The 17,976-nt window shown below is 47.6% G+C and overlaps 1 protein-coding gene across 4 annotated transcripts in view; it reads right to left on the bottom strand.

Annotated features, from left to right (window-relative positions):
• Positions 1-532: 532 nt before the first annotated feature.
• KIF9 (kinesin family member 9) overlaps positions 533-17,976 on the bottom strand; it is a gene marked incomplete at both ends in the record, with an annotated part of 38,055 nt that continues 20,611 nt past the window's right edge. For 2 of the 4 annotated variants that reach the window (XM_084247084.1, XM_084247086.1), the window contains 11 exons: positions 533-583; positions 3,730-3,834; positions 4,232-4,347; positions 4,625-4,801; positions 5,728-5,942; positions 8,685-8,876; positions 10,461-10,594; positions 11,072-11,162; positions 12,097-12,152; positions 13,282-13,386; positions 14,134-14,202. In XM_084247084.1, coding sequence (XP_084103210.1) covers positions 533-583; positions 3,730-3,834; positions 4,232-4,347; positions 4,625-4,801; positions 5,728-5,942; positions 8,685-8,876; positions 10,461-10,594; positions 11,072-11,162; positions 12,097-12,152; positions 13,282-13,386; positions 14,134-14,202 — 1,311 coding nt within the window. The remainder of the gene's footprint in view (positions 584-3,729; positions 3,835-4,231; positions 4,348-4,624; positions 4,802-5,727; positions 5,943-8,684; positions 8,877-10,460; positions 10,595-11,071; positions 11,163-12,096; positions 12,153-13,281; positions 13,387-14,133; positions 14,203-17,976) is intronic. The other 2 variants (XM_084247085.1, XM_084247087.1) reach the window with 1 other exon arrangement.

Below are 17,976 nucleotides of genomic sequence, written 5' to 3'. Positions count from 1 at the left end.
CACCTTGACCTAATCCTCCCGTGGTACTGAGGAGGAGGGCCTTCTCTTGCCTTCACCAGCTCAAGAACATAGAGATGCCATGAGAAAACTTATGGTCTGAGGGAGCTGTGACCACCAAGTTTCCTCAGACCCCTCTTACCCCCAGGATGTCCACCAGGAAAGGAAACAGTTTGCCAGTGGGACAAAAGCCTACTAGGAAGAGCGTGGCTGAGCGACTTTTTCACTTTCTTACTAGAGACTCCTCGGTTATGACCCAACCTGTACATACAGGAAATAAAATAAAGTTCTTAGATAAGCACTAAAGTCCAAACTAGAAAGTTATTTTATCCTGCCCCTGCATATAAGACAATGAATTGAAACTGAAATGCTCTGTAAAGATGCCTTCAAGGATGTTCTTCCTGGCAGACAGGCCATTGTGTGTTCTCTTGGCTGGGCCCCAGCCTTGGGGCAGAGTTGCTGGAGCTCTGGGCAGGTGGTTTAGCAGGCAGGTATTGCTGGGAGATTTGTCCTTCAAGGCACTGGCGATAAATCCTTATTTTCTATGTGCCTGCTGGAGGCCCATCATGGTTTTCAAGTAATTGTGCTGGACATAGGAAAGGGGAGAAAACAGTGATTGAGTAAAGGGCACAAACTTAAAAAGGACTGAGAAATCACACCACACCTGTTCAGTCCATCATTTTTCCTGCAAATATCACAGTTTGGGCACAGGATTCTCTCTTGACTAGTCCCAATTTGATGAGGAATAATGTTCCATTCAATTCTTTCATTCTTTCACCCTAAACAAAGTGTGTAAAAGTATTTTAAAATGTTATGGCAAGCTTACTTGGAAGGAGGGATACATATTCCAAGGGTCCACTCAGTCAGGGCTTTCATTTTTTTTTTTTTTAAAGATTTATTTATTATTTATTTTATTTATGCAACCACTGGGTACAGTCAGAAATGCGGGAGGGTGAGAGAATTCACCAGAGCCAGAGCAGGGAACAGAACAGGCAGACTGATGAAATACACTGCTGAGGGGAGCAGCAGGAGCGGCAGGAGAGGTCTGTCGCACCATGTGGGACCCTCGCCAGTGGCCGGGGATCGAACCAGCGCTGCAGAGCTTCGCAGCCCAGCGCTCAACTGCTGCGCCACCAGGGGAGGCCCTTTCATTTTTTTTTTTAAAGGAATTTAATTTTTTTTTTTTTTAGAGAGACATGTTTTATTTATTTATTTATTTGTTTGTTTGTTTGTTTGTTTTGTTTTGTTTATACATGCACTGGGTACAGTCAGAAGCGCGGGAGGGTGAGAGAATTCACCAGAGCCAGAGCGGGGAGCAGAGCAGGCAGAAGGACCAAAGTACACTGCTGAGGGGAGCAGCGGGCGGCAGGAGAGGTCTGCGCGCCATGTGGGACCCTCCTCCGGTGGCCGGGGAGCAGCTGGGGATCGAACTGGCGCCGCAGAGACCACAGGCAGCTTCGCAACCCAGCGCTCAACCACTGCGCCACCGGGGAGGCCCCAGGGCTTTCTAATTATGACACAGAATCTAGAAACCAGGAAAGGAAAGACTAATAAACTTGCCTTCATAAAAATCAATAAGATAATTAGCAAAAAAGGGCCACCCTGGTGGCACAAGGGTTAAAGTCTCAGCTCTATCAAGCTATCACCAGCCACTGCAACCTGAGTTCTATCCCCGGCCAAGGAGCTGACCCACATGATGCAGCAGACCTCTCCTGTCTCTCCCGCTGCTCCCCTCAACAGTGTATTTCAATGGATCTGCCTGTTCTGCTCCCCACGCTATCTCTAGTGAATTCTCTTACTCCTGGCACCTCTGGCCTACACCCCAGTTCTTCTATGCATAAATAAATAAATAAATCTTAAAAAAAAAAAGAAAATTACCCAAAAAAAGGAAAAATATTTGCAATTCATAAAGAGTTAATCTCCCCAATATTTAAAAAGTTTCTACACATTAAAAAGAAAAAACCTATTACCAATAGAAAAACAGGTAAAAAATACGAGGAATTTACGGGAAATAAAGTCTTTAAGCACATGAAAAGAAACTTGACTTTAGTAAGAGAAATGCAAATTAAAGTTACACTAAGAGACCATTTTTCACCTTTCAGATTAAAAATAAAAACAGGGCCTCCCCAGTGGCGCAGCCGGTTGAGCGCCGTGCTATGAAGCTTTCCGCAGCATCCCCAGCGCCAGTTCGATTCCCCGCAGGCCAGGGAGATACCCACATGTCGGGGCACACCTCTCCTGCCTCGCCCACTGCTCCCCTCAGCAGTGTCTTTGGTCCGTCTGCCTGTTCTGCTCCCCGCTCTGTCTCTGGTGAATTCTTTCACCCTCCTAGTCTTCTGACCTGTACCCCAGTTCTTGTATAAATAAATAAATAAATCTTAAAAAAATAAATAAATAAAAATAAAAATGTCGGGCCTCCCCTGGTGGCACAGGCGGTTGATTGCAGTACTGTGAAGCTGTCCGCAGCCTCTGCAGTGAGGGTTCGATCCCAGCCAGCCGGCGAGGGTCCCACATGGAGCCACAGACCTCTCGTCTCACCCGCTGCTCCCCTCAGCAGTGTATTTCATCAGTCTGCCTGTTCTGTTCCCTGCTCTGTCTCTGGTGAATCCTCTCACCCTCCCACGCATCTGGCCTGTAGCCCAGTTCTTGTAGGCATGAATAAATAAATATTTAAATAAATAAATAAATAAAATTAAAAAGTGGAATTATACATGTGGGTGAGACTGTAGGGGAACAATCCCACATATGCTGCTGTGGGGTCTAGCTCTAGTAAGGCAATTTGGCACCATCCAAAATTGCAAATATCCTTCTGACCAAGAAATTAATTTCTACAAACTAGCCTTTCATGTATATTCACCTGTGTGAATTTGCATTCACACAAATTATCAAGTTATCACAGAAATATTTATAATAGTAAAAAAATGGAACCTCCTAAATATCCCTCAGTTTATCCCTTGAATAAATTTTGATACACTCTCCAGCTATTGTGCAACTGTAAAACAGAACATAGAAGCACCTGTGAGTTGAGATGGAGCAATCTACAGGGTGTACTTTTAAGTGGGAAAAGCAAGATATAGGGGGAACTCTAGAAACAAGTGATGGGTACCCTGCCAGAGGGGGTTGGGTCCTGGTGTTTGTACTTTCAAGTTGTGTTTAAACAGAATGTATCACCTGTAAAATGTACAAAAATGTAAATAAATGTAAATAAATACCACAAAAATGCTTTCAAAAGATTGAGCTCACTTGGAGAGTCCCTCCATGTGTAGATGCTATCTGCTGTGTAAGAATTATCTTTGAACTCAGAGACGCGCACAGCACACAGGTCTTCTGTGTTCTGGCTCCATGCTGGGCCTCTGCAGAGTGGAAACTCTCTACTCCAGCTCACAGCCAACTCCATATCTAGCTTTGCCTTAGCTTCATGTGGTCCTCTGTACCCTGTCACCATTGGAGAGGTCCCCCGTGATGGACAGTGTCCTCAGGAGATCCCCAGACTCTGTCCTGGGTTGTGAATCACACAAGGGTCAACTTAGCATCTGGCCATGGTCTGTGGGACCCCTGTTGGTTCTAGCCTAGTGCCAGGACCTTGGAGTTGGCAGAAGATAACCACTAACTTTTAGTTTCTCCAGACACAGTCTTCCTTCACCTCTCTGTAGTGGGGAGTGTGATCCTGGGTGTCCCAATAATGAGGTCCCTAAAGCCTTGCCTTCTTAGAGACATGAACCCCTTTATTACCTTCTGTTCTGTCTTTACTTTGGCATTGTAGAAGGAGACGGAATCAGGGCCCTCAGGAAGCATGTTCTGCTGTAGTTGGCTGAACTTGTCCTGGTCATCTTCTCCCTAGGAGAGGCCCAACTCAGCACAGTCCCTTCAGTTTGGCAGTGTTGGGATGCAGCAGGTGGGGCCTATAGGGCATCAGGGCAGCCACTGGCTGGGTTCACGAATCTCCACCCGGAGCAGCCAAACTGCCCAGCTGTGCTTGCCACTGTCATCACAGCATCCTTTAACTGCCATCTGGGCAGGATGAGCCACCCCAGAAAGGTGGTAGCAGCAAGTGGTGTTTTCTTTGTCCCCATTCTTGATAGCTAGAGACCTGTACCTGCCCACCTGCCCAGGCCAGCCACAGGAGAGGCTGCAAGCAGTCCAGACACTGCTCATTTGTGGGGAGAACACAAGGGGCATTGCCAACTGCTCCATGCTTATCCACTGTCCTCATTCCTGCCCTTGTGCCACTCACCAGAGACACGATCCTGCTAACAGGCACCATGCCTGGCCGGATGCTGCCACCTGGCTTCAGTGCCACCTGTACATCCTCAGGGATGAAGAAGGATTCATTGTACCAGATGTCAAATTCTGCAGAGAGGCAGGGGGATGGTACTATGAGGTATGGGGGAGTCTTTGAGGAAGCAGGTCAAGGCACTGTGTGCCTGTCACAGTGTCATGCTCTGTTCACTTCCTGTCCCCATCTCCTCCCACCCTAAGAGTCCTGGAAGACACACATTTGAAGCCCCTGCCTGGCCCCTGCCTCTGCAGAAAGAGGCTCTGAAGTCACATCTAGAACCCAGGCTATGACTCTGCCCTATGCCTCCCAGGATCTGAGATTGCTAGTCAGCCTTCCCAAATGGCATACCTGTGAGCAGGCGGTGGCGACACTGATCCACCAGGTGCTGACAGTACTGGATTTCAGCCCTGAGGTCTCGAAGGTCTTGGTACTCAGCTCGGTACTGCTTCTTGAGATCTTTGAGCTTCAGGATCAGCAGGAATTCCTCCTCATCAATGATCATCAGCCCCTTGTTCTCATACTCACCTGCAGGGTGACGGAGAGATCAGGGAATGTAGTGTTCACCTGGGTGCGGGGAAGAAGACATTCCGGAGAGAGTGCTGGCAAAGCACACAGACCAGAGACCATAGGACGGACTTGGGCTTGGCATGGCGCTGTGCAAAGTACAAGGAGACAGCCTGCCAATATATATCTTATGGAGAAAGGGAACTCAGGTCAGAGAGTCCATACTGGAGTTTTTAGGACAAACAGGAGGGGGGACAGAGGAGAGGATAGAGAGGGTCCATGCTCCATGCTTATTTTGATCTTAAACCTCATCAGCTAAAGACATTCAGTAAGCACCTCTATTATGACATTTCCTTTTTTTGTAAGTTATGTCCATGAACTGCCATCACTGGCTAGTACCACCAGTCACTTGGTCAAGGTTCCTTATCCATAACAATGGATGTAAATTCACATTTCAAATTGTCTTCTTGAAGATTTCAACAGTTGCCAGCTACCTTCTTGTTAGACAATCAGAGATCTGTATCATGCTATGGGACTGTCAGAGGGCTCCAGGAGGGCAGGAGTCAGCTGTGCTGTTAGCTATCTCCTCCGGTCATGATCTCTCTGCACAGACCTTTTAAGGTCTTTCAGTTTCATGGTCTCCACCAGCACCCCACCACAATCAGACCTGTTTCTCCTCGGAGATCAGCATATCAGGAGGAGGCCCGGCATCTAAGCCTGGGATTACACAGCAACGGGGGATTCACAGGCAGAAGCTGGGTGACAGAGGAGGACTCTGTGGCTTTCCAGGGCTGACTAGAGCCAAATGATAACCCAGGGAGGAGAGCTGTACCTCAGCATCCTTGGGCGGTCCCCACTCATCTCAGTCCTTCTGCACCAGGGGTACTCCATTTGGAGCAAGAGGACCCATATACCACTGTCCCCTAGTCTCTTCCCATTACATTTACCTTGTTTCTCCCGAAGTGACTTCTGGAAATTTAGTGCCTCCTTGGTCACATCCATTTCCCGCTTGATGGCATTGATTCGCTGTGTAGTCTCACTGGCCCTTTTCCTCCGCTCATTCAAGATGGATTTGTTTTCTTTGAAAATGCGGTTGATCTCACTACCTCGCTCATTCTTAAAGTCCTCAAAGGCCACAGGCTTGGAGGGTGGGGTGCTGGGCCTGAAGACAGGGGAGCAGGAGAAAAAGGAGCAGCTGTTCTTGAGTCACCAGGCATTTCATCTTTGCTCCCTGGTGACCTTCCTAGGTACCACCACCCCAGACAGGAGCTAAGCCCGTGTAGGAATTACACCTTCATTTCTGTTTCACTCCGCCCACAAAGGCACATGGCCATTATGGAAAGCAAGGAAAAGTTTAAAAATCAGGAAAACAACACAAAAGAAACCACTCAGTACCTGTTGACAACCACACAGTGGTGTATCTCCTTCGACACTTTGATAGATTTTTAAATGTTTGAGGTCAAGCAGTATAATTTTTTTCACAAAAGTGAAAAAGGTTTATACTAATTCAGTTTTATACTATTTCATGCTACTAAAAACTCTTTACCAACACTAGTGAATGGGGTGCAAGATGAAGTGTTGAGGCAGGGAGAAGTGGGCTGTGTGCAACTACTTTGAAATGCATCCAAAACCTAGATAAAGGGAGGGAGAGAATGATGGACACATGATGAAACAAGTACAGTAACATGTTAACTGTAGAATCAAGAATATTCCCTGCACAATTTTATCAACTTCTCTGAATGTTTAAAAATGTTTTTGGCGGGGGCGAAGGATTCATCATGCACATCCCTGTATATTCTAGGGGCAGAAAGAATTCATAGTGTCTCTCTAGAATGTGGCTTTTGAAGGTGTTTCCCCCCCAAATTTTTTTTGCTTTTTAAATTCATGATGCAGTGAACATCTTTTTGTTTATTTTTTAATTTTTTAAAGATTTATTTATGCATATAAGAACTGGGGTACAGGCCAGAGGTGTGAGGGTGGTGAGAGGATTCACCAGAGACAGAATGGGGAGTAGAACAGGCAGATTGACTGAAATACACTGCTGAGGGGAGCAGCGGGCGAGACAGGAGAGATCTGCTGCACCATGTGGGTCACTTCCCTGGGTAGGGATCAAATTCATGTGGATTGCTTCATAGTGCTTGTGGAACCAAGCTTAGCCAAGGTTCTGCCATTTTGTATATCCTCCACCTTGATATGTTAGTCCTTGTACAGCCACATTCCGGAGATAGGTTCAATAGTCACAACCCTCACTCCACTTGGTGACGAAAAAGCAGACCACCCCAGCCGCCAATGAGGGCAGTCCTATCCATAAATGGGACAGCATCACTAACCATCCAATCAGTTTGAAACTATAACCGTGCGCGCCAAAATGCCTTTGTAGTAGCCAATGAGTAATTGCCAGCTTCTTTCAAAATTCGCGCCGCTCATGACCCTATAATAGACCCCTGCTTCCTCTGTTCGGGGCTCTCGCTATCTGCCACTGCGTTGGTAGGTGTCCGGACTCGAGCCCGTAATAAACTCCCTTTTGCATTTGCATTAGCTGTCTTTGGATTCTTGGAGGCTATGCTTGCCGAGTCTGCTGATCTTGGGCACAACAGTGCTGACTCTTAACCCCTTGTGCCACCAGGGAGCCCCTGAACATCTTTTTATATAAATCTTGGTCTATATAATTATTTCCTCAGAATAGAGTCCTAACAACTCAATTACTGGGGCCTCCCTGGTGGTGCAGTGGGTAAGTCTCAGCACTATAAAGCTATCACCAACCACTACAGCACGAGTTCGATCCCCAGCCAGGGAGCTAACCTACATGGCAGAGCAGACCTCTCCTGTCTCGCCCACTGCTCCCCTCAGCATTGTATTTCATTCAATCTGCCTGTTCTGCTCCCCACTCTGTCTCTGATGAATCTTCTCACACACCCCCATACCTCTGGCCTACACCCCAGCTCTTTTGTGCATAATTAAATCTTTTTTTTTTTTTAAGATTTTATTTATTTAAATGTTTATGCAGGCACTGGGTAAAGTCAGAAGTGCGAGAGGGTGAGATAATTCGCCAGAGCGGGAAACAGAACAGGCAGACTGACAATACACTGCTGAGGGGAGCAGCAGGCGGCAGGAGAGATCTGCGCACCATGTGGGACCCTCGCCCCATGGCCAGGATCGAACCGGCGCTGCAGACGCTGCAGGCAGCTTCACAGCCCAGCACTCAACCGCTGCGCCACCGGGGAGGCCCCAATAATTAAATCTTTAATAAAAACCGAAACTCAATTACTGACTCTCCAGAGAGAAGAGCTAGTTGCTGGGGAAAGGGGTGTTCCACCTGGAGAATCCTGCACCTTTAAATTGAATTAGTTTTTTTTTTAAATATATAAATGTAATGATTTAGGGGCCTCCCTGGCCCTAAAGGGGTTAAGTGTCAGCACTATAAAGCAATCCACATCCAATACAGCATGAATCGATCCCTGCCCAGGGAGGTGACCCACATGGCGCAGCAGATCTCTCCTGTCTTGCCCACTGCTCCCCTCAGCAGTGTGTTTCAGTAGATCCGCTTGTTCTGCTCCCAACTCTGTCTCTGGTGAATCCTCTTATCCCCGCACCTCTGCCTACACCCCAGCTCTTGTATGCATAAATAAATGAATCTTTAAAACAAAAAAATGTAATGATTTAAATAATTGTTATCTGCAAGATCAAAATGAATCCATGTGTAATTGTATTGTCTTACATGACTCCTGAGGTGGGGCCATTTGGCATGTGTGAAAGCCATCATGATTCTGTTTGGGCTGTGCCCCTAGTATTTGCCCATCATCCCAAATTTCATTTCTCTCCTATTTGCAGTCACTCATTACATGCTGAGGATCACACTCTGACTTGGGTTGATCTGGTAAAAGAGCTAACATTAAATGGTCACCTGGGTGGGCGTAATTCCTCCTTTGGGGAATCTGAGGGCAGCGGCTCAGTGCTGGAAGTCTCCCTGTCCCGCAGAAGCATGTCTTTGACATCTCCATCTTTGGAGGGTAAAGTCAGCTGGGTCTTAGAGATGGTCACATCCAAGTCCTTGCCACTCACAGGGCTGCTGGCACCTTCTTTTCTTGTTGAGGAGCTGGAAGAAAGCAAGGAGACCTTAGAGCTCAGTCATGGCTAGGAGATGTCTCAGGTGCTGTGAGGAGTGACCTTTCCTAGCCCTAATGTACCAGAAGCCCCATCCCACTCAGATCCTATCTTGGTCACATACCCAGGTCAGAAAGGAAAGTGCACAGCCTAAAGCCCTGTGGTAGGGAGGAAGAGGAGAGCATTTTTTCTCTCTCCTATCAGAACAGGGAGCCCTCCCTTTAGCAGTCTCAGCAGGAGACTCCTGGGAAGAATGGGTAGTCTCCAGGTTTAGAAAACATGTGGACCTCTAAGCTGGGCTTCAAGGCTTTCAGGAAAACCATAGCTGCTGAGATATTTGGTTGTTTTGTGTTTTTTTTTTTTTTAATAGAGGCATGTTTTTATTTATTTGTTTATTTGTTTGCTTGCTTTGTTTATACATGCACTGAGTACAGTCAGAAGCGCGGGAGGGTGAGAGACTTCACCAGAGCCAGAGCGGGGAGCAGAGCAGGCAGAAGGACCGAAGGACACTGCTGAGGGGAGCAGCGGGCGGCAGGAGAGGTCTGCACGCCATGTGGGACCCTCCTCCAGTGGCCGGGGAGCAGCCGGGGATTGAACCTGCGCCGCGGAGGCTGCAGGCAGCTTCGCAACCCAGCGCTCAACCTCTGCGCCACTGGGGAGGCCCTGCTGAGATATTTGTCAGTAGGCTACTACCTGGGAAGGAGTGGCAGAGCCCCTCTCAGGTGGGTCTGTCTGGTAATGGTAAAGCTGGTCTGGCTGCTGCTTGACCAGTCCATGGCCTGCTCTCCCTGCCTACGTCAGGGCCCACAGCAGTTGTCAGGAAAGCAGCCAGCCTCCCTCTCTGAATGATGGCACCAAAGGGTCCTCCCTTCCAGAGGCACATCTGAGCAGGAGGATTCCCACAGCTCTTTCCACTGTTTCCTCCTTTCTTCTTGCAAGCCTCAACTCATCTACTATTGCATTGATTACCCAGAGGCAGCACAGAGAGGGCTAGGGCATGACTGCCCTTCCTGAAGAGGCAGAGGAGGCCAGGGGCAACTGTCCAGCATGTGACAGTCTTCTATAATCAGCTTTGACCTGTGTTTTTACCAGTGATAACAGTACAGTAACAACAGATAACGTCCACGGATAGGGTCTGCATTTCCTTGCTCATCCTCACAACAACCTCAATGACTTTGAAGCTATTATTACCATTTTAGGGATTAGGAAGGGGAGGCACAGATAGGCCTTCATACCTCACACAAGGGAACCCCTGGGGTGAAAGAAGTTTAGAGATGAGTCCAAGTGTCACCTCCAGGGCCTGTGCTCTTCACTGCTACACACAACTCCCAAGGAGGGCAGCTCATAAAGTGAACCCTGACACTCTTCCCACTTTGCATACACAAACAGGTCTTGCCTAAAAAGTGATGAGACGTGACAGGACCCAGTCTGAGCCCCACAGATGTTGCTAGTATTGGCAGTAGTGACGTCCACTGTGACTACTCAGTAGCTATGGCACCAGGGGGACAGCTTGTGTCCTTTCACCAGCCAAGAAAAGCCAGGTGCTAAGCAGGTAGAGCAGCCACAGTTCACTCACCTGAGCTGGTCTTTAGGCGTCCTTTTGGACTTTGATTTCTTCCCAGGTTTGGAAGAGAAAGGGACGGCCCCAAGTCCAAAGCCTTGTCCATCAGGCTCTCCCACTAGGTGCCCGTCAGCATCCATGAGCCCTGCCTGGATAGAGGCCAGACACAGGGCTGTGGGTTAGACTAAGGGTTTGAGTCCCCAAGAGTATAGGGTCAAAGGCTTAGACAGACATGTTCATCCAACACACTGGGCTATATCTGCTGCTGCTGTCAGCTTCAGGCTATCCCCGACAGAACTGTCTCTGATCACCTTATCAAATGTCTGTTTTCCCATGTCAACTCCTCACACTGGTTCGGTGTCTCATTCCCTGAAGATATTAAGGCCTAATATCTTTATTAGGCCTAACTAATTGGACTAACTCCAGGAATCGTTTCCTATTAGCTCTGTCTTTAACTTATGAAGACCATCTTGAATTCATATGAGTCACCCCATGTTCATCTTGGTGTTAACTTTATCTGTTGTAATGCTAGATCTGCTTTAATGCAGGACACTGTTACCTCTGGAAAGGTCTGGGGATGGAAAAATTTCAATCGAAAACTGTCAACAGGAGGCGACTGTGCTTACCTTCTGGACAGCAGAAATTGCTGCAAAGTCATTCCTGTCTATGAGGGTGTACTTCCTGCGTAAAGTGGATTCTATTTCCCGTTCCTGGTGGCTTGGGAGAGAGAATGAGAGAACACCTTTCACCTGGAGCCATAAACCCACCAAGGCAAGAACCAAGTGGGCCTCCCCTGGTGGCGCAGCGGTTGAGTGCTGGGTTGCGAGGCTGCCCGCAGCCTCTGCGGCGCCAGTTCGATCCCTGGCCACCAGTGAGGGTCCCACCCCCCCCCCAAAAAAAAAAAAAAAAAAAAGAACCAAGCACTGGAATTAGAAGTCATTTGGGCATGGCCCCTTGTGATTGAGCTATGCCCTCATCATGAACCGGGTCAGACAAAACAAGCTCATTCCATGTCCACCACTCCACTTTGCGCCCACTGTCCAGCCCAGGACTCCCCAATATACACACCACTGTCCAGCCCCAAAGCCAAAGAATCTGCAGGGGCCACCCTTATGTGCCAAGTACATCGCCCCAAGATGACCTTTAACAAGGACTATAAACCTGCCATGGATCACGATTCCCTGTCTAGGTTCTGTCTCTAACAGCCCCTTCAAAATCATTGAACCAGCTTCTGTGAAAACAGCGTGAGTCACTTAGGCTATGTCTGTACCCAAGTAAATCTCAAATGCCTCCCGAAGAGGGAGATGGGGGCAGGGAGTATTCACCACGCCCTGCATCAGCCACATGCAGGGCTGGCACTCCATAGACTCCTGTCCAATTAGTGAACTCAGGAAACATCCACCAGGGATCACCTCCTCCTCGAGTAGCCATTAATTGGAGGGCTATCCTCCCTGCTTCCCCCAGGGAAAGGACAGGGCAGGAGGATCTGAGAGCTCAGGGGCAGAGACTGTCAGGGACTGCAGAGCCTGAGCATGCTCCAAGGACACATCTGGCCCCTCAGATGAGAGCCAGGGCAGTGCGCTTGAGGAGGATGTCCAAGCCATTGACAGTGAAATGACAGCCTGATATTGGAGTGAGGAGGGTCCATTACCTCAAAACCACTCGGAACTGGTTAAACACCTCCTGGATCTGTCTGAGGTTGATAATCTGGAGGGAAGAAAACAAGGCAGAGGTTAAACCTTAGACACCCTGGGACTGAGCCTGTGTCTATGTTAGCTGAGAAACCAGAATCCCTTGGCTCATCCCTTGGACCATCTGTCTTGAGAATGGGACATCTGCAAACCGCTTCTCCTCAAGAACAGAGCAAGCCCTCAAGAACAGAGAAATGGCTGATCAATAATTTTAAAACTAAGTACTTACTTGGGCCATAAAAACAATCACCTTTCCTTAGTGAAGATCTGTATAAAATTGAAATAACTCTAGTGCTTGAAAATACTAAGAAAAATATTTTAATAAAACATATTGTCCTTGGCTCTTTTCTGATTCCAAAAGTTTCCATTGTGAACCTTTCTGTGTGGGTACAGACTCAGACACATCTATGGTTGGAGGAAGGTCATCAGCCTCCTTGGCTCTAGGTCTATCTGGGGCTACCCCTGCTGGGAAGACCAGAAGAACCCACCCCTTAGTTGTCCCAGGCCTGCCTCTTGGAGCTGCCCACAGTAACATGCCAAGGGATCCACCATGTAGCTCCCAGATGAGGGGTTGATGGCCTGTGCTATAAAAACAGAATCTATCTTTTCCCCTGAGAGGCCTTCCCTGTGTCTCCTTCTTGCCCATCATCGCTTAAAGGCTTCACTTTGCCTGGTACAGCTAAGCACCTGAGATGAGCTCAATTATAATCCCAGCTTGGATTCCCACCCCACTGAATAAGTGAGGCCATCACAGTACCTGAGGTTAAGTACTTTAGGTCACTAGCAAAGAGACAGCTGGCTAAGGTCACTAGCAAAGAGACAGCTGAGCTGAGATTCAAACCAAGAAGCCTAACTCCAGGGCCTTTCTTTATGTTCCCAGTGATGGACCACCTCCTGTGTGATCAAGGCTGTTCAAGGCAGTTGACTATTCCGTGGGTACCCACAGTCTTGTAATCCTAAATATGGAAGCTGAAGCCTGGTGGGCTGAAGGGCCCCTGAGGCCAGGGATTTGGCACTCCTCACCCTATGCCCACTGTACCCACTGAGTATGAAATTCTGAGGCCTGCATAGCACAAGTTGAGGCAAGCCTAACACAGGGTGCCCAGGCCTGCTGGCCATGGTGGTCCCAAGAAGGGGGTCCTTACATCAATCTCATCCAGTGTGCCGTCCAAGTACCTCCGCACCTGGGAGTTGATCTCTGCAATCTGAATCTCATCCAGGGGGTCATAGTTCACAAGGGTTCGGTTGGCCTTGAAGGAAAATGAAGAACATGTTAATAGGTTCCAAGCACCTGATCCCAAATAGGGACAACAGGGGTCATTCTGAGAACCAAGTGGGGAGGTTGGGCACAGGCCTTGGCTGGCTGCCCACACTGGCTCCATTCCCTACACTATCAGGTCCTGGAGAAGAGGGCCTGACTCACTAGGTGCTTAAGTTGTTAAGGGATCACTGGATGAGGGAGTAAGGAAAGGCTGCTCAGCATGGGTCCTGCTACTCCAAGCAAAGGGATTCTGCTGGCTGAGACTTGGCAGCCTATAGTATGAGGGCCACAGAAAGGGGTTGCCTCTGCCTGGAGGCCCCTCTGGATAATAAACATCATTCTAGATGGCCACCATACTATGTAGATGGCCTCCCCTGACCTTATGCTACCCTGCTCCCCCCATCCCCATCTCCTCTGACCTTGACCCATCATACTCTTTGCTCCTGTATCCCTACCTACCAGACCTTTAAGCCCCCTTCCCCTGGTTCCCCTGACTCTGCCTGCCTTAGTTCTCTGACTTTCTGACAATCCTGCCTACATCCTCCTGCTCTCCCAATGCCCCTGCCCACAGGCATCCCTGGCCCCCAGCTCCTCTGGCCCCTTCCCCAGTCTCTGATTTCCCAGTCTCTCTGCCTACTTGGCCCCCCTTTATCCTAGTCCCTCTGCCCACCTGGTACCCTGACTCCAGCCCCTCAAGCACTCCAGACATCCCTTCCCCCCATCTCTAGCCCCTTACCAGGCTGTCATGAATGGCTAGCTCCTGCTTGAGTAGTGCCAGCTCCTTCTCCAGATTCTTGACCATTCGCTGTCAGTGAAATATAGTTGGGTGGGGAGGGGTCAGAGAAGCCACCCTGCCTCTGTCAGATCAAGTCCACAATTCCCATTCCTTATGGCCAGATATCCTGGTCCTTCCTGGTAATCTATGGACTGTGATCTCAGCATCTGATGATACCTGATCTCTAGTGACTTTTCCCCAACTGGGGTGAATTTAGGGTTTAAGGAGGAATCCCCTGACCTTTCCCTCTTAAAGCTGAGGAGGAGACTGATACCACAGTGAGCACAGGCACCCAGAGGGCCACCTTAAATCCCAACTCCCAGGAGCTCTAGGTATTTCCCATTGTTCCAGTGCAGCCCACAGCTCCAGGATGCTTTCCAGGAACTGTGTACCTTTTACACTCATCCTCCCCAACCACAAAATGTATCAACATTCCCCACTGACAGTCACGTATGTCACCTCCTATTTTCAGCTGCTACAAACAAAGCTGTAAGAACATTTTATTTATATCTTTGAATTGAAACCTTATAAGCTTCTGTAGGATAACACAGAGATCTGTGAGGCTTTGTGTGACCTGCCTCATCACCTCTTACTTTTCTACTCCTCTCTTCCACCTCACACTCCCACCAAAATGACATCCTCTCACCTCGGCATTGCATGTCTAATCTGCCCGAGGAAATTCTTCTCTCAGGTAGTTCCATGGCTAGTTCCACTCCCTTAGTGCTTTTAATTTTAAGCCGTTGCTCAAAAGCTTTCTAAATTAAGCACACATCAGTCACCCCATGTAAAACTTCAGCCCTCTCCCCAACCCACCCCAGTCTTTTAAAAAAAAAAATCTTTATTTTTATCTTTTTTGATTGCTGAGTAATATTCCACTGTGTATATGTACCACAGCTTCTTGATCCAGTCATCTATTTTTGGGCATTTGGGTTGTTCCATAGCTTAGCTATTGTAAATAGTGCTGCTATAAACATAGGGGTGCAGGTGCCCTTTGGAATTAATGATTCTGTGTCCTTTTGGGTAAATACCTAGGAGTGGAATTGCTGGATCATATGGAAGCTCCATCTTTAGCAGGTTGAGGAATCTCCACAGAGCTTTCCACAGTGGTTGGACCAGTTTGCACTCCTACCAGCAGTGCAGGAGAGTTCCTTTTTCTCCACATCTTCCCAACATTTGTTGTTGCTAGTTTTTTTTAATATGTGCCATCCTCTCTGGCGTAAGATGGTATCTCATTGTAGTTAGTTTTGATTTGCATTTCCCTGACTACAAGTGATGTTAAACATTTTTATAGCACATGTCACCAATATACTCTAGACCAGTGATGTCTAATAAAACTTTCTGTAATGTTTGAAACATTCTATCTGTGCCTCAGGTCAAATATAGTTATTGAATACCTGAAATGTGACCAGTACGACCAAGAGAGTGAATTTTAAATTTTATTTAATTTTAACTGGGTAAATTTACTGTGAGTAGTGGTTACTGTCAGTGAAGCTCCAGAACTTACCTATTTCCTCTTTTTTATAATTTTTATTCAAGAAAAATTGTATATACTTATGACATGATGTTTTGATATACTGATGTATAGTGTAATGATTACCAGAGTCATGCTCATCAACATTCCCTCCTCCTCACCTAGATGCTACTTTTTCTATGTGGTGGTAAGAGTATCTGAGAGCTATTGTTAGCAAATTTCTAATATACAATACCAAGTTATTAACAGTAACTATAACATACAACCATGCTATACATCAGAGCTTCATACTTACTCATCTTATATATGAAAATGTCTACCCTTTGACCAAAATCTCCCCATCTCTCAGTCCCCCACATTGCCTCTACTCTCAGTAAGCATGGCTCTACTTTCCACCTCTATGAATTTGACTTTTCTAGTTTCCACATACATGTGAGATCATGTAGTATTTTTCTTTGTGTGTATTATTCACTTAGCATCATGTCCTCCAGCTTCATCCACAGATGGGAGGGTCCTAGAGCTTACCTATTTCTTATGTGTGAGAAGCTGTACTCCCAAAATTTTATATTTTTTAAACAAATCAATGAGATTTTATTTTCAAAAGTTATGCAGGTATTAACAGAGTCAAGCCAATAAAAGTGGTTCCCAGCCTAAAAGAATAAACATTTTTAAATGACCACTGGGGGGAGCCCTTGATAAACTGCATCCTGGGACTCATGACCAAGGCTATGACTGGTCTACAGCAAAGGGTGACAAAACCCTGTCACCCTGGTGGCTCGGTGGCAATTCAGGCACAAAGCCTGAACTCAAAGCACATGACAAGGGTCTGAATCCTTGCTCTTGCCACTCTGAGCATCCCAAGACGGTCTCCTCCAGGTGGTCTCCCTATGTGGTGAATAGGAAAAATTCAGCCCCTATTTAACCCCTGCATCTCCTCCCAGGTCAGGGATCTCAGCTCGAGAAAATACACCATTGGCCAGTGAGGGAAAGTCTGACTGAGATTTTGGGGACCTCTTGCTGGATGATACTGTCCAGTCTGGCATGGGGAGCCAGGTTTAAACCTCTGGTCAATCAGGCAATGTGGGGAAATGGGCCATATGCCCTCACAGTTCATCAGCCTTCATATCGTGCACCACAAGAGCATGGATGAGGCTTGCCTAATGACAGGGAGGATTAGTGGCTCCAACTTCTACTGACTGGAGAGAAGCTGCTTGGAAACATAGGGCTGGAACAGCAAACCCCATAGAACAGGGTCTGGCAGCACCTTCTGGTTGATCATCTCCTTTACAAAAATCAGGAGCATCTTCTGGATGGAAGACAATGCCTTGGAAGCATATATGTTCCCTGAACAGTCAGATGTTTCCATCATGATGATAATGATATAATTTGGAGAGTTCTGTTTAAATCCGCATCAGGCCGAGAGTAGCTCTCTAAGAAGTGTCCCTATTTTGACCCCACTGCCATCTGCAGGTGCATTTTTTTCTTGGCAGGGTGGAATACCCAAGTGTCTCTCTGCTATCTATGCGTGCAGCTCACTCTGACACCACCTCACAGAATTAGACTGAACTGACAAAGCTGAGGGTCACTGGAGGTCAGCAGTTCAAGCTCCCTGGTCACAGATGATACCCTGAGTCTCAGTCTGAGCAACTCAGCACAGACAGCAGGTGGCAGAGATGGCTAGCCACCCAGTCTCCAGCCTTACGATCAGCCGTGCTAGCCACAGAGATCCTGCGGAAGCTTTTCTACCCCAATGAAAACAGGCAGCAGTTCTGAAAACGGTGCTGGAAACAACCTGCAGAGACTGGCTACGGTCCAGGGAAAGCAGGACCAAATAACTGTCTGCACCTCTCTCAAGAACTCATGTCTGAGGGCCTCCCTGGTGGCACAAGGGGTTAAGAAGCAACCTATGAAGCTGTACACAGCCACTGCAGCATGAGTTCGATTCCCGACCAGGGAGATATCCATATGGCACAGCAGACCTCTCCTGACTCTCTCGCTGCTCCCCTCAGAAGTGTATTTCAGTCAATCTGCCTGTTCTGTTCCCCACTCTGGTGACTCCTCTAACCTCCCCCCACACCTCTGGCCTGTACCCCAGTTCTTGTATGTGTAAATAAATCTTTAAAAAAAAAAAAAAGAACTCATGTCTGTGAAGGAAATTGCTTAGGATTATAAACACATTCACATTCAGTGATAGGGAGACTGACCTGTCCAGGACCTGTAATGCAGATTTCCAGAGAGAAATTACACTAAATATCATGAAATCCTTACCATCAGTTGCAATACCCACCCAGCTGGGTTGAGAGGTGGCAGTGTGATTGTCCTGATCTAAGAGG

This window comes from Talpa europaea (genome assembly GCF_964194135.1).
Source record: "Talpa europaea genome assembly, chromosome: 11".
NCBI classification, from domain to species: domain Eukaryota; kingdom Metazoa; phylum Chordata; class Mammalia; order Eulipotyphla; family Talpidae; genus Talpa; species Talpa europaea.
The sequence above is the reverse complement of the archived record's forward strand: the minus strand, read 5'-3'. Positions and strand labels throughout refer to the sequence as shown.